This window comes from Zeus faber (assembly GCF_960531495.2).
Source record: "Zeus faber genome assembly, chromosome: 10".
NCBI classification, from domain to species: Eukaryota; Metazoa; Chordata; class Actinopteri; order Zeiformes; family Zeidae; genus Zeus; species Zeus faber.
This window is the reverse complement of record NC_137199.1, coordinates 20,136,503-20,151,514: the sequence shown is the minus strand read 5'-3', so window position 1 is coordinate 20,151,514 and position 15,012 is coordinate 20,136,503. Positions and strand designations below refer to the sequence as shown.

General features: G+C 44.7%; 1 protein-coding gene across 1 annotated transcript in view; it reads right to left on the bottom strand.

Annotated features, from left to right (window-relative positions):
• unc5a (unc-5 netrin receptor A) overlaps positions 1 to 15,012 on the bottom strand; it is a gene marked incomplete at both ends in the record, with an annotated part of 139,947 nt that overhangs the window by 53,225 nt on the left and 71,710 nt on the right. The window contains one exon of the mRNA XM_080008183.1: positions 14,140 to 14,355. Coding sequence (XP_079864309.1) covers positions 14,140 to 14,355 — 216 coding nt within the window. The remainder of the gene's footprint in view (positions 1 to 14,139; positions 14,356 to 15,012) is intronic.

Genomic DNA, 15,012 nt, shown 5'->3' with positions numbered 1-15,012 from the left:
AACCTCCAGGTACAAGTTCCTTCGTCCCACATTTGACGCTCCATCCTGAACAGCCAATGGGGATGCTCAGATTGACCAGCCAATCAGAAATCTCATTCCACCATCCAATCACAGAGCCGGGGGAGGGGGCGAGCCCTCTTTGCTGCAGTCTGCGGCTGCAACCAAACTTCACTGCTCTCTTACAGCATCTGGAGCAGCGAGACGGTTATCCCTATTGATTGATTGATTAATGATGTTATTTGACCGTTCTGGGCCTCAGGCGATCCACCCCGTGGCAAAAAAAAAAAAAAAAAAACACACAGAGAAGCTCACACACTGGAAATTCTTTGCAAAAATCTTTTTTTTTTTTTTTTCACAACCTGTCATGCACTGCTACAGATCTCCTTCAACAATTAAATCTATTTGGTCAGATATTTTTTTAAACACATTCAAACATTTTAATTAATTTGATTAAAAAAAAAAAAATTCACACATTCACACATTCCAATGCATTCATACAAAATGTTCTCACACATTCAAATATGGTGATACACAGATACAATGCATTTAACCCTCATTTCATCCCATACCCTTGTTGTAATTACTCTCTATCCAACACCCTGACCTCGATGATTGGCAAGTGAAGAACGTTCCCCACGCCGGAGCTTTGAGTCCGGGGGGAGCGGCCGGGACCTCACTCCTTTATCTTCCCCGCACACCTTTTCCCACCTCAAATGAGAACACATCTGAGGCGAAGGCCTTGGAACGCCTCGCATCTGCTTCCATTACGTGCCGTGCAAGTGGGAGGATCTGATAGAATGTAACCTGCATGAAAGACGCGATAATTTTCCCAGGCCGACATGCACCCCCCCCCCCCCCCCCCACCCCCCTGTCTGACATGGCCTTGGGCTCCCAAGTAAATAAGGAAAGGCCGCCGCAGGTAAAGCGGCTCCGCTCCCATACGCTTTGCCGAGCGCTCTTTGCCATACAAATTGCATCGGGGGTCCCCCCCCAACCCCTTCCTCCCCTTTGCCTCCCCCCCAAACACTCGCACCCCTGGTTACTGTAGCAGCGTCGAATGGAGTTGGAATGAGGCACAGATCTTTTTTGTAATCCAATGAAGGTGTGTGGGCGAATGTAAATATTCAGCAAAACAACAAACAGCATTCACAAATTGCCGGAGGGATGGCGGAGGGTGCAAAGGTCTTTCTGAAATTTTAAACATTTAGTTTTTACCCCGCTTGCATTTTTGAGACGTGCTGACATATTCGATTTCTATATCGTGATGTTTTTTTCTTTTTTCTTCATTAGACAGTCTAATGATTATAAGCGACATAATTCATTCCACTGTATTATTTATGGTGTTTTTTCAAATTTTTCATAATATGCTATGTATTTTATAAACAGTGACAAAATGGAGAAAGAAGTGCACGAGGGAAATGATTGGGAGAAATAAATAAAAGATTTCTTGAGATAATTTTTTTTCTCTCTCTCCCCCTGGTGCCTCAGAACGTTACAGATGGCCGGGCGATCAGGAAGACCATTTCAATAATAATGACAGGCAACAATAATAGGAATAATAAAAATACAGTGTGTAATAGTGTGCAGTCGTGATTTCCTTGTTGTAGGTAACCAGGTAACCATAAGTATCATAAGGTCACCAACGTCATTATAAAAGTAGAATATCGGCCTAATTTTATGGGGACTTGATTGCAATAATTTAGATTTACTGTAAGACATTGACATATGTCAAGTCACTCTCTCCATTAGGGGTCAATGAATTGACTTTTGGAGTGTTTCGGGCAGGCATTAAAGGTTAAATTTGTTTTTTTCCAACCCCTAATTAAACTGTAAATTCCCATCATTTATAACTGTAGCACAACCTCACTGACAATACTTACACGTTACTATTGAGAAATTGACCACTCTGCTGCAGCTTCTCATTGTGTTTAAATGCAGTTCAAAGAGGCCAACTTTTAAGTCTTAACATTTCTTTTTCCCCAAATTGGAAGCATACAATACAGTCAGACATTCTTCATACTTTAAACCAAAAAAAAAAAAAAAAAAAAAAAAAAAGGTCTGCATTTAAGCGCAGCGAGAACCAGCAGCAGATTGGTAAGTCTTTTAATAGTTAAGCGTTTGGCGAATTTTGCTGTAAATGGCAACCAAAAAAATAGTGAACCTAACTTTAACTGCAACACTTCTCCACCGTCGCCTGGTTACAGCGTTACAGTGTTTGTAGGCGTGGTTACATGCACCAAGGCGTGCGGTGATGATGCATCTTTCATGGAGAAGGAGCAGCATGGAAACCGGGCTCCTGCCGCCGAGCCTGAGCTTTCACTGATAATGGAGCACACACCGTGACGTCAGCATGGCCCCATTATCTTCTGCTCGTGCCAGGAAGTGCTGCTGTTGCCCGGTTATGGTCCCCCTGCGGTTTTACGATCTATGTTCCCCCATTGAATTTGCATTATGGACATCAGCCTTTTTATGTGAATGCGTGCTCCCTCAAGAATTTTGGGGTGTAGGACTGAACTCTTTTGCTCATCTGAAGTGGGGCAGCGGTGCAGGGGCCTCGGCGTCGAAAGAGGAGAGAGCGCGAGTGAGTGTGGTTTTCAAAAACCCACAACAGCACAAATAATTAGTTGGGATGAAAATCTCGAAATCAATTCAGGACCCCGGAGTTTTAAGAAAACTGATTTGGAATAATCAGCCCCTAAAGTCTTTGAATCTTATATGTGAAGTTGCAGGAAATTGCGTTTTTATTTTACGAGGGCTTCCTGCTCTAATTGTGCCGCTACTCGTAAATTTGGACTTTGACGACAAAACGAGGGATGATGTGATTAGGAGGAGCTTATCGCACCGCAACACGGCGCGGCAGGATGATAGGGAAGGTCGCGTCAAGTTGAGTTGAAAGGATCTCAACCCAAGTGAAGATTGCACACACAGATATCCGATTGCGGCATTTGAATTGTATGTCACGGCTTTACAGACCCACATAGCATCACCTACCAAAGGAAAAAGCAGCATTATGAAACGTGTTTTTTTTAGTGTGTGTTAATATGGGAAAGTGTGTTTGAAAGTGTGTTTTCTTGTGATTTATGCATGTTTTAGTGTGCATCAGTGTGTTTATTTTTTATGTGCGTTAGTGTGCACCGGTGCGTTTAGTTATGTCTTTTTGGGTGTTCGGCATGCATCGGCGTGTTACATTTATTCATTTTGTGTGGATTTTAGTGTGCATCAGTGTGTTAATTGTTGTCTTTGTGCGCGTTAATGTGCATCACTGTGTTTATTTTGTGGATTTTTTGTTCATGTAGTGTTTCATATTTTTTTCTGTGTTTGTATCTGATTAATGCAGCATTATGTATTGACAATTAAACACTGCCTACAGCAAAATATGCTTACAGCGGGCAATGCCAATACTTTTGCATTTTATTAATTCCCCAGCCTACTCCCTGCTTTTAATGGGGTGCTCTCCAACAGAGTGGAGGTGGTCTCTCCTTGCTGTGCAAAAAAAACAAGAAGCATTTTTCACAATTGCAGCATTAGACTATACCCAGGGCAATAACTGGCTCCTGCTTTAAAGTGATGAGAGCCATGAGTGGATGTTTACTTGAGCGTTCTATATAATGCCTATATTGAAAGTCGCCTTGGGGTCGAGCACACAAAGCATTAACTGACAGCCACTGAGTTTCTCTGCCTATCAAAAATCTCCACGGACTATTTAGCTGTCAGCATCCCTCCCTACCCCTCGTGGCTCCAGTATTTTTAAACGAATTTGAGCGGAGCAGGTGCTGATTGACAACGAAACTCCCACTCTCTCTCCATCTGTCAGTGTGACATTCACTTCTTTCATTTCAGACTGCAGAGTGGTGCGGGAGTCCAGTCCAAAGATGAAATTACATTCCGGCAATGCTGTAAAAACAGGAAGCACTGTGCTTCATTTCCTGACGTCGAACCAGCGAGGAGGGGCGGGACACGCTTTTGTGGACACGCCATCTCATAATTTGTAGCTTACTGACCTTTCAGTCACATCCTGTCAACAATAGCACAAAATGTTTAGTGACACACTATGGTTCGAATCCCCACCAATATTTAGATGCTTCTCTGCTGATCCAGCCTTTTTTCGTCGGTGTCTCCAAATCCTGCACTCGTCCTACCCCTGCATCTGTTTGCTATAAAAGCCAACGGACCACATATAAAAATGCTTTTTATTTTTATTTTTAAACATCTGTGATTCAAACTTCGGAGTCTTTTTCTCTCCTCCTCGTCCTTCCGACACCGCTCACGGCTGAATCTGAGTCCGTTTTTGGACAGCAGGTAAAAAAAATATAAATCTCTTTCACAAATTTTGTTGAACTGATTGAGTTGCCTGGGGAAAACCTGAAGCCAGTTTCCATTGTAGCCCTGATGTAATTGCAAGCCAGGAGCCATTTCGACAAATCTGATTTTTCGGCCGTTTTTTTTTGGCCAATCGGGTTTCAAGGAGCTCTCTGTTACGAGCCAATCACGTTCTGCATTTTTGATCGCACGCCATTACCTGACGTACTCCTCTTCTCAACTCAATGCATATTGACTGGGTAATTTCACAGCCCGGAAAGTCATTATTGTGGCAAATATAAGTGTAATTTATGGGTAATTTGTTTTTTAGATTTCTATTGTGGGGAAAATGAATTCCATTGCGAGATACTGTATCTGGCGTAGACGTGATGTGCGTCAAAACGAGTCCTGCTGGCTTCAATGACACTGACTCGCTCTGCAGCAAACTGTTCCAGGTGGCAAATGGATGTGATGTGAATGTGACACGATGTTTAAAGGCAAAGTGCAGAGATTGTATGCGGATGACTCAACATCAGCCCTGCTTCCATTAAAGCAGTAATTAAACGGCAATTTCTGGAAGTTATGAGTTGTTGATCATCCGAAAACGTGATCCCCCCCACCCGACCGGGGTACCGGACTCGACAAAAACATTATTAAACCCCAAATTAAATTTAGCAACCAACCAATGGGAACCGTTCTAAGTGTATTCCACATTTCAGCTGGAACACAGCGTTTTGCGAAACAAACAAATACATAAACCACTTTAGAGAAAAGCAGTGAGGGGGTTGGTGCCAGATATGTTTTGGTGGAAGGACAAAGGCTGCGTGTGTGGGAGATCAGAAGGCCAGCGTTGTTGTTTGACAAATATGTAATTATAATTTTTCACTCTTTTTGTTCCGCTAATTGTGGTTAATTTAGTTATCCATTATTTAAAGGGGTCAGAACTGCATTTTAAAAGCTTAGTCTCTTATTTCCAAAGAGCTAAATCTTAGAACCGCGGGCCCGGTACGATTCTCACATTCCGGCTAAACTCCCACTGAACCAAACACCTTCTGCAGGTTCCCAAGGCCAGGTAAACACACACTTCAATTCAATTCACTCTGACTCTTCTCCCACACTGTCTAGCTTTCACACTTCTGGTACGCCAGATCGGGCCTATCTTCACACACACATGCACTCACGAACGCACACACACACAAAACTGCACACATACAAATAAACAATACACAGGCAAAAATACACACACATACACACACACTCACACACACACACACGGACATGTACACACACGGACATACACACAAACACATACACACACGCAAACTCATGAATGCAAAAACATTTTAAAAAGCGTATACAGAAATAAACACACAAATACACACAGGCAAAAATACACACAGATATACTGTACACACGCACATGCAGATACACACACACACACACACACAAACCCACATCAAAAAACATGAATTCAAATAAACACACAATTCAGAAAGGCAAAAAATAAACACACACACACACACACACACACACACACACACACACACACAGAAACAGAAATACACAAAGAAATACACAAGGTGTCACAGGCATTTGATTGTGCTGACTGAACTAGGATGCCTAATGGAACACTTTGGCAGATGTGTCACAGAAACAATTCACCTTGCCATCTGTTTTTGGGCGCTCCATCACCAAATCCTCCCCCTCTGTCCCCCCATCAAGGACAGAGTGAAATTCAAGTCTCATTATGGCGAAGCAGCTAATAATGCATTATCAATTAGTCCCCTTGGCTATTGATCGATGCTCAGCAGGTGGTATGAGGCCATTGCCTCATTAATGACTGTATTGTTGCCCCATCCCCCCATTCCACCTTCTCTTATTCCCGTTCATTAGACCCTGGCTCACGGGCCTATTGGCTTTTGTTTAAATTGCGGCCGGATTGTTCTCCAATATCCCATTAAAGATCATGTCTAATCACTGTTGAGCCGCCCCAACGCCATTCGAAGACTCTCAACCTCCGTCCTAAATATTCCTGGATAACGTCGCAGCAGTGAGCTGGCCGCCGCCGCATTTATCAGAATGTCAGAAGCCATTTTTTGCCGGGCGAGACTTAAGTCTCTGGCAAAGGTAAAGGCATTTCTTTCATATCCGCCATTATTCTGAGAGTCGATCTATGTAGGTCAGTAGGAAGAGAGCGCGGGGAAGCGTTTGAGACAAAAAGAAAGGCAAAGAGAAAGGGTGTGAAATAGAGAGCGAGCGAGAGAGAGAGGGTGAGAGAGAGCGAGAGAGAGAGAGAGGACACAGAGGGAAGGGGGGGGGGGCGGCGGGGGAGCAGAGATTTGATTGGCTCTGGTAACACTGTGGATAAGTATAGAGGTATTAAAATAAAGGTTAGAGATCTTCACAGCTAAGCCCGGCTTATCTCCTAAGATCAGAAATGAATTATGACATTGCAATAAAATCCTGGATCTCGTCAATCAGAAAATACATATTTTATACAAATTAAAACCTCATTGGCTTACAGACACCGGGGTTGCCCCCCCCCTCCGTCATCCTATGACACACTATTAGTTATATATAGAAATTAATAGATGGTTTTAAAAGATTTATGGACTATGTGACACATAATATTTAGGTTTCAAGGAACAAATGGGGAACCAATGCTGATAAACCCGGGAGTAATACTAATATGAGAATATATATATACCCTTATAGAGGTCAGAATTCATCTCTGCAGTTATTAAATAGAATATTAAAAAGCATTTTAATAGAATCCATAATATTGCACAGATGGAGCACTGGACAGTGGAAACTCTCCGACACAAGACGAACAGATGAGCACCACCCTTTTTTTCTGCTGTGTTGTTTTTTATTATTGTAGCCTTGTCTGCAATCTTTTCAATCAATAATGAAAATATAATCTCCCCCCCATCTTTATGAGGCAGTTGGAAAGGTTTATTGAAACGGGGATCTGAAATGCATATATTTTCCACCTGAGAGGGCTTGGCGCGGCGGGCGACAACGCGGCGCGCGGTTCAAACTCGTTTCCATCAATGCCGGCAGATGAAAGGCAAACACAATCAAATCAACCCGCCCATACGGCCACGCCACCCTCCCAAATGTCAATCTCCCTCCTCTTCATCATGCGTCTGATGAGAAATCCTAGTGAAGCGGAATCGCCTAATCTATGCAAACACACTGTTCGCATTGATCTGTGGAGATAGGATATGTCTTTATTAGGAACCGGCGCCGACAGCTCCCGCGCTCCCGTCGTCGTCGGAGGCGAGGCGATCTGCCACAGCGCCGGTGGAGCGAGAGCTAGTACATTCCAAACGGCCGCAGTCACACAATTGAGATAAGTTACTGGGGGCAGGTAATGAGAACCAATAGACTCTCCAGGACGGATCGATCGCGGACATTGATACTATGAGAGGAAGGACAAACCGTGACACAACTTCTCCGCGTACAGAGGAGCCTTCCAAGGCAAGTGCGAGTGGAGAGGGTCAAAAGCAGACAGACGGGTGTCGATAGCCGAGGAGCTGGAGCACTCGACTGTGCGCAGTCAGCCGGAGCGTCCTTTTGTCTTGTGTGCACAAAACACTTTCAATAAATAGAGTGATCTTATGAAGGTGGAGGTCAGCCCCGGTCGCTATGGTTATCGACTGGTGAGGTGTCGGGGCTGACTGGGAATTCAGCACAGAGTGTGCTTTGGTGACCGGGGTCTGACCGAAACTTTTAGGGCGGGTCGATTATTTATTCAAATCCCTCTCACGGTGACATTTGCTGAAGTTTGCTGAAAATGAGCGAAAATGGATGCGATGTGCACTTTCGAGGCAAAGCCACTGGCTTGGCCGTGCCAGACCAGATTAGTCAATCTTAGAGAGGAAATGCAGAGAGCAAAATCAACCCTTCTACAAAAGGGTGTTCCGCTACAAAAGGGTGTAGCAGTGGGTTATTGATTACTTTCTCCACTTTATTCAATCAATTGGTTTCCTTTCAATGTTTTTTTTTCTTTTTTCTTCATATTGGTAACGTGCTACTATAGAGAATCCTCATTTCATTGTGTTCATGCAGGGCAGCCTTGGAATGGAATTCACGCTTTGTAGCAAGACACATTTTTCATGATATTCCATTATAACCTTTATTTTTGACCTTACTACCCTGAGTGAGGTCAGTCTACTTCCTGTCTAAGGCATATGTGCTGCACACGAATGGGGGAAATGATTTATTAATGAGAATTTCGCTGGGAACAACTATTCGCTGAATGTTGGGAGTTTTTTGAATCGAGTCAAGACGACAGAATTAAAAGTTCACTTTAAATGAGTCTCCTCAAAAACCATTTCTCCCGCAATTCTGATGTTTGCATTACCAATATTCTATTATTGGGTTTGAAAAACATTAATGTTATCGGGAGTTCTTGACTCCTCATTTACACAACAAAGGAGTCGGCATACGCGATAAGAGCCGCAGCGAGCTTTAACAAACCAGCGGAAGCCTCTCGAATCTTGTCAGCTCGTCACATGGGTCTGCGGTATTTACATTGCTGCTTCACTTTGTGGGGAGAGAAATTGTGCACCCCTGACTGCACAGTTTAGGTAGAAACTGCAGTGGATACCAAAGTCCACAAAGTTCCACCGGGAAAACAGGGCTATTCTGAGGAGGCAATTTTCATAGTTGCGAGAGTGTATAAATTGTCAGTCAATTTTGTCAACTTGGATGTCTCCAAACTCCTGATTTCCACCTCCTTTAAAGCAGCGGGTTGATATCGGGCAGCTTTCGACAGCCACGGTTGCTTGGCAACAGTTAAGGGTTTAGAGTCCACTGTGACTGTGAAAGCCAGGGTGAGAGGGCGGCACGACAAGCCGGCACCGTATATACTGTACGTGCAAACACACCTGCACGCCCAGTGAGGATGCTCTCCCTCCAAAGGCAACACTCGGCAAAGCACAAATATGTTTTTCCACAGTTATTAATTCCTTCCGAATATATCATTTTGTGTTCAGAAGTCTAGAGCTACAACAGGACACAATAGCAGTAGTTGACTGAAAATAACCAATTTTCTTTTCCTAACTGACTTTCAGATGGGAGGAGATTGAGTCTGCTTGTGAAAACATGCACAGAGAGCTCGGCTATAATCTCCCCCTTTGTGCGGTGCTGTGATGTGAATAGTCTTATTATCTTGATTACTAATTTGTTACTAATTGGGGAAGGCAATTTACATGCATGCACCGTCTCTGCTTTTCCCATTTGGTATTCTGAAGCTCTTTTGACTGGGATGAGATTATTTTACACTGATCTCAAAGGTATATCATTCGCTTAACCTTTGCTGCTGCATACTTGTTTGGCGACATGAATCGCCCTTTTATTTCGAATTGTGTCCAATGGCAGGAAAATTTTCTGAATTGCCTTTCCATCAAAAAGAGAGCCCTATTGTTATCCATCTACCTTTTCCCTGGTGCTCGGTTGATGTTTTCCCACTCAGCCATTTTTCAAAAATTAATTTAGAAAATGAAAAGGATGGAGTCGAGCAGGTGCAATCGAAAAAAAAAAAAAAAAAAAATGGAGATACTTGCGCCATCATTGCAAATACCACAAAGGTGGTCTACAAACGGAAAAAGTAAAGTAGGCCGTCAAAAATATGTCACCGTTTTGCCTTGCACTCCAAGCACCCCAACGTATGAAATTACAGCAGAGCAAGTTTTCCACAAACCCGCATCGGTCTAGAACGTGGTGACATACAGAGTGCAGGAGGGAGAAGGTGTCACAGCTGTGTGACAGCCCTTCTCCACATGCAGGTGATAAGTGCTGATCACGACACAGGCAAAATTCCTCATCACCTCCGGGGTTGTGAGAAAAGCAAAACTACGATGGAATTCCTCGGTACGGACATTCAACAAAGAGGCATCCGACATGGTTAGGGCCACGGCTTGCCTGCAGAGTCAGTGCCCGCCTCATAACCTGCATCTGGCAGCAACACAGTCTCCTCAAGAGGGATTGGCTAGAGTGATAAGATTTATCTCAGGGTAACTATGTACATTGATCAAACAAAGCTACCATCAAAAAAAGAGTCCACCGGGTGGAATTGCCCGTTCCCCGGTTGACATGTGATGGACACAAGCCATGGGAAATGGTGGAGGCCTCAACGCATACATTGCAACCGTTTGAGGAGTGCAACCGTACATTACGGTACAACCTGTGCTGGGAGTGAGGATGCGTTTCTCTGTCCTCTGTGGTTTCTCATGCGTAGGCTCTCATGGCTGCAACGAGCAACTGAAGGGAAGCCTTGGCGGTCAGGGTTCCGCCAGAGGCTCTTCAACTCGTGACCTCATTGCTGTCTTTGTCGGATGAAAGCTTCCGGACCGTCTTTGATGATCACTATGGCCATGAGTAAAGGAAACATCCCTGGATCCGTTATTTAACAGCTTGCCGTCGCCCCTCACACAGTCTTTCGCGCGTGGATGGACTGAAGACTGACGTGGCCGCAGATGTGGATTGAGAGATACGTCAAACATGCAGGCTTCTCCCAAGGGCGTTACTCCGGGCTCCTCCCAAATCTAAAATAATTACTCCATATGCACTTTAGATCTTTAAAAATGTTTTTTCGACTTTTTTTCATGGTTCATCAATGTTCAATGCTATCCCCGTTAGGGAAAAGGTTGTCTGCTTAGGTAAGCATTTAACAGTTTATAGCATAAGGTCATACATAATGAAGATGAGGGACGATGAGGGACCGGATTTTCATCCAGACGTTTCCTTTTTTTTCAGTCTTTGAGTTAGATGTTGGAGGATGGTGGCTTTTATTTAGTTCTTACTACCGTCCACGAGTTCACAGTGAAGACAGGGAACTATATTTCAATTTATATATGTATATATATATATTTTTTTTTTTTTTTTCCCAATATATATGAGACTATTCAGCTTGCACCAGTTGGGGTGGTAGTGGGATTTATGATGATGATGATGTTCATACAAGCATATAATAGTTCAGTATGAGGATTAGGAACTGGATTCATGGCTATGCCTGTTTATTTGTTTGTTTTTAAATAAGTATATTGTATTATTGTCATTGTTTGGTTGTTTTCAATGTTTCCATGCTCCAACAACAAAAGTGTCAATGACAAAAATAATCTCCCCCTTTTTGCTGAAGCCACACCCACTTTAGTTATTATCTAAAGACAAATACTTATCATTATTCAGTCTCAACAAACACAGATACGGATAGTGGTGCTTCCAAACAGCCCTAACACACACTGATAAACTGTGTGGCCACACACCCACTTGCACTTAGCGAAGGTGCATTTCCAGTGCAGCTCTCTTGAAGGGGGATTAAAGTGGGCCATAAGCAAACTCCTCAGGGCTGCAGCGACATTAAACAGCAGCAGTGTTTGAGAGATCGATGTGGGTACCTTGGAGCAGCCGTGCCTTTGGACATCCACATGTCCTTCATCCCTCTACAATCCCAGATATGACACATTCATCATCACAGGCACTGTGGCCACGCGGCGATGCACAACACCGGTATGGCGGCCTTGGAACTTCACAGGGATTCTGGAGAAGGAGACCATGATACTGGAGGGCAGGGCCGGAGTGGGATTCATTTTCAGTCCGGGAGTCTCCTGTTGCTCACCTGCCCACTTCGGTGAGGAGGGGGTGTTACAGTCCATAATGGACTACATTGACAACCTCTACAATATCTTTCAGTGTGCATGGATTTGACAGTAATCATGAAGAAATCTTTAAAAGATAACCTATAGCCTTTTGATTTGAAAATAAAAGTTCAAAGACCTTATTTTGAAATCAAAAGGCCAAAGACTAGATCCTATAATTATATAGACCAATGGATGCTCCCATGACAAAAAAAAAGGTTTCAACTTTGTAACTTAAACAATATCAATAAAATAAAATATGAAATTGAAAAGCTGTGCAACATGCAGATTAGATCTCAGAAGCATATAGACTTGGTTTGAGTGTTCTCATATAACAAAAAAAGCTATTGAACTTTGAAAATTGAGTCATGTCATTTGTAGACGGTCCCTAATACACCATTGAACCAGCCACCAACTGTTTGCTGTTGCCCGTGAAGCAGCACCTCATTCAGGGGAAGCGATCAGATGCTCTCCCTTGGGGGTTCCGGACGAATGTCCGTTATAAGGTGATGTTTATCATGTGAAAACCGGCAGAAAAATGCAAAACCCTGAACGAAAGCAACACTCTTCCGTAGTTTTCAGTCTTCCAGGATCTGGAGAGCTGCTCTCTTGCCCTATCAGCATCCAGCGTTGGCCGTGTGGGCGGGCCACGTTGGCTTTTATCCAATGGGCCCGCGGGGGCATGTCAGTGGCGGTGTGTGTGTGTGTGTGTGTGTGTGTGTGTGTGTGTGTGTGTGCGTGTGTGTGGGTGTGTGTGTGTGTGTGTGTGTGTGTGTGTGTGTGTGTGTGTGTGTGCGTGCGTGCGTGAGAATGTGAGGCACACAGAGAGCCGTGTGAGAAGTCACAGCAGCGGCCGGCGCTGCAGCAAGTATAGTGATGATAAAATTCTTGTAAATGCGATGATAAAATCAAAATTATTGCCTCATCCCCGGCCCAACAACCAGCGGCCCGCCGGGAATCTTCCCCCTTCTCTGCTGGAGGGGGTTCGGCTCGCCCAGTGTGGCTGATTCTCCTTTTGGACAAAAAGTGAAGCCCATAATGGCACATAACCACATGGTAAATTGCCTATAGTCATTATACTTGGGTGGGGGGTGAGTCGCATCACTAATGTGATGTACTATAAAATGTGCAGTTTATGAGGCACATCAGGCGTTTTAGCTATTGACTAGTTATTGACAAAACGTGATTTGTATTTGCAATGGCAAACAGCTCAGCAGACTGCTTTGCAATATCACCTTGTTACGTGTTGCAAGTACCCCCAGACAAATGATTGTCTTATATAATACATATATAATGGTGTTTTGTGATTAAAATTCCAAATAACTATGGATTTTGCTTTTTATGAACCAGACAGAGAAATATTAGTAGCAATATAAGGTTGTACATAATTATGAACTCCAGCTCCTCCAGATATTGGACATTTTCCAATCTAGTCTCAGACTATTAGTGTCTTTGTGACAAAGTATGTGAGTGTGTGTGTGATTGTGTCTCTATAAATGGATGAGTATCTGTGTGACTAAGCGTCTGTTTGTGTGTGTGTGTGTGTGTGTGTGTGTGTGTGTGTGTGTGGGTGTACGTGCACGCGCTCGCCCATATCCAGATGCGTTCCCCGCTCGTCAGAAAATGTGTGATTTTCACGCTGCTTCCCAATCATTTGTCAGACTATGAATTGGTGGTTTAAAATCTTTCTCTATCACGCCACATCAGTGTCATGCATGTTTATTTTCCAGACAGGGGGATTGTCGTGAGCGAGAGAAGAAAACAAACAGCTTCCAAGGTGATTGAGAAGATTTTTGAACCGCGATCGAATCCAGCGTGCTTATTACGACACTGACCGGCCCAAAACAGACTGGAGAACAAGCCAAGAGCTTGGAAGGAGCACAGTAATCACGGTGGGAAATTGCGAGCCTGAGCTTTCCACATCCCAATGTGGGGCACACATTATTTAACATTGTGCATCTTTGACATCCGTCACGCATGCCACACAGGCTGAATATCAACAACAATGCGGATGGGATAAAAATACGACTCGTCGTATAACATCCGTTAAATGTACACCACAGATACCACGCGTTCAACCTGGAAGCCAGCGGCAGCTAATAGAAGAAAACTGTTTTCGACTGGGGATCGAGAGGAAGGGGTTGAAAACAACAGACAGACAGTACAGGACCACCGGGGGGTACATGGTGACTACCTGTGGCTGGGTCCACGGTCCGCTCGATCAGGTGGTCGTCCTGGTGAACCCACTCCCCGTTGCACTTGAAGTAGATCTGTGTGGCCGGAGTGGAGCGGCAGGTCAGCGTCACCGGCTTGTTCTTGACGATGTACTCGTCCTCAGGCTCCACCAGGAAGTGAGGTAGCAGGTCCGCGAAGGCGGCGGGAAGCGTCGCCGTGGCAGCGTGCTCCGAGCCTGGAACGAACAAGGGGAAGGAATTAAGGGCTGAACTCCCGCTGCTGTCGTTGGGACGTTTTGTGTTTAGGCCCGAGGAAGCGGGAGCCGGCGCAACGTCAAATTCCCCGACGTCGGCGTCTTTGGGCGCGCGACGCGATGCATCCGCGCACCGTGCGTGCATGGGAGGGAGAAGGAAAAGAAAAAGACGTTGAGAGGAAATGGGGGAGAGCGGGAACACAGAGAGAGCCCGACAGACAGGCGGAGAAAACGAGAGCGATTGAGGGAAGAAGAGATCTGTACCAAAGACAAGTGGGATAAAGTAGTGGAGGCGACAGGGCCTGGTATTGTGCCGAATGGGCTGGTTCTAAAGGCTGACGGAGCCCGTCCCCCACCAACCCCCTGCTCTTAATAACAGCCCTTTAACATCAGCGCTGATGGACCGGCAGCTATAAATCCTCTGGCCACTTCAGGCCGTGTTATATGGCTCCTCAAGCAGGACTGTAACTCTGCCCGCATTAAGTATGACAGGAGGAGGGTGGAGGCGGGGGGTGGAGATGACTGACAAGCTTGACAGCCAGTCACACTGAAATTACCCCCCCCCACCCCCCCCCCACGGTACCTCTTTCACTTCCCTGGAAACATACATGACATGAAAAGACACTGCAAGGAGGACGC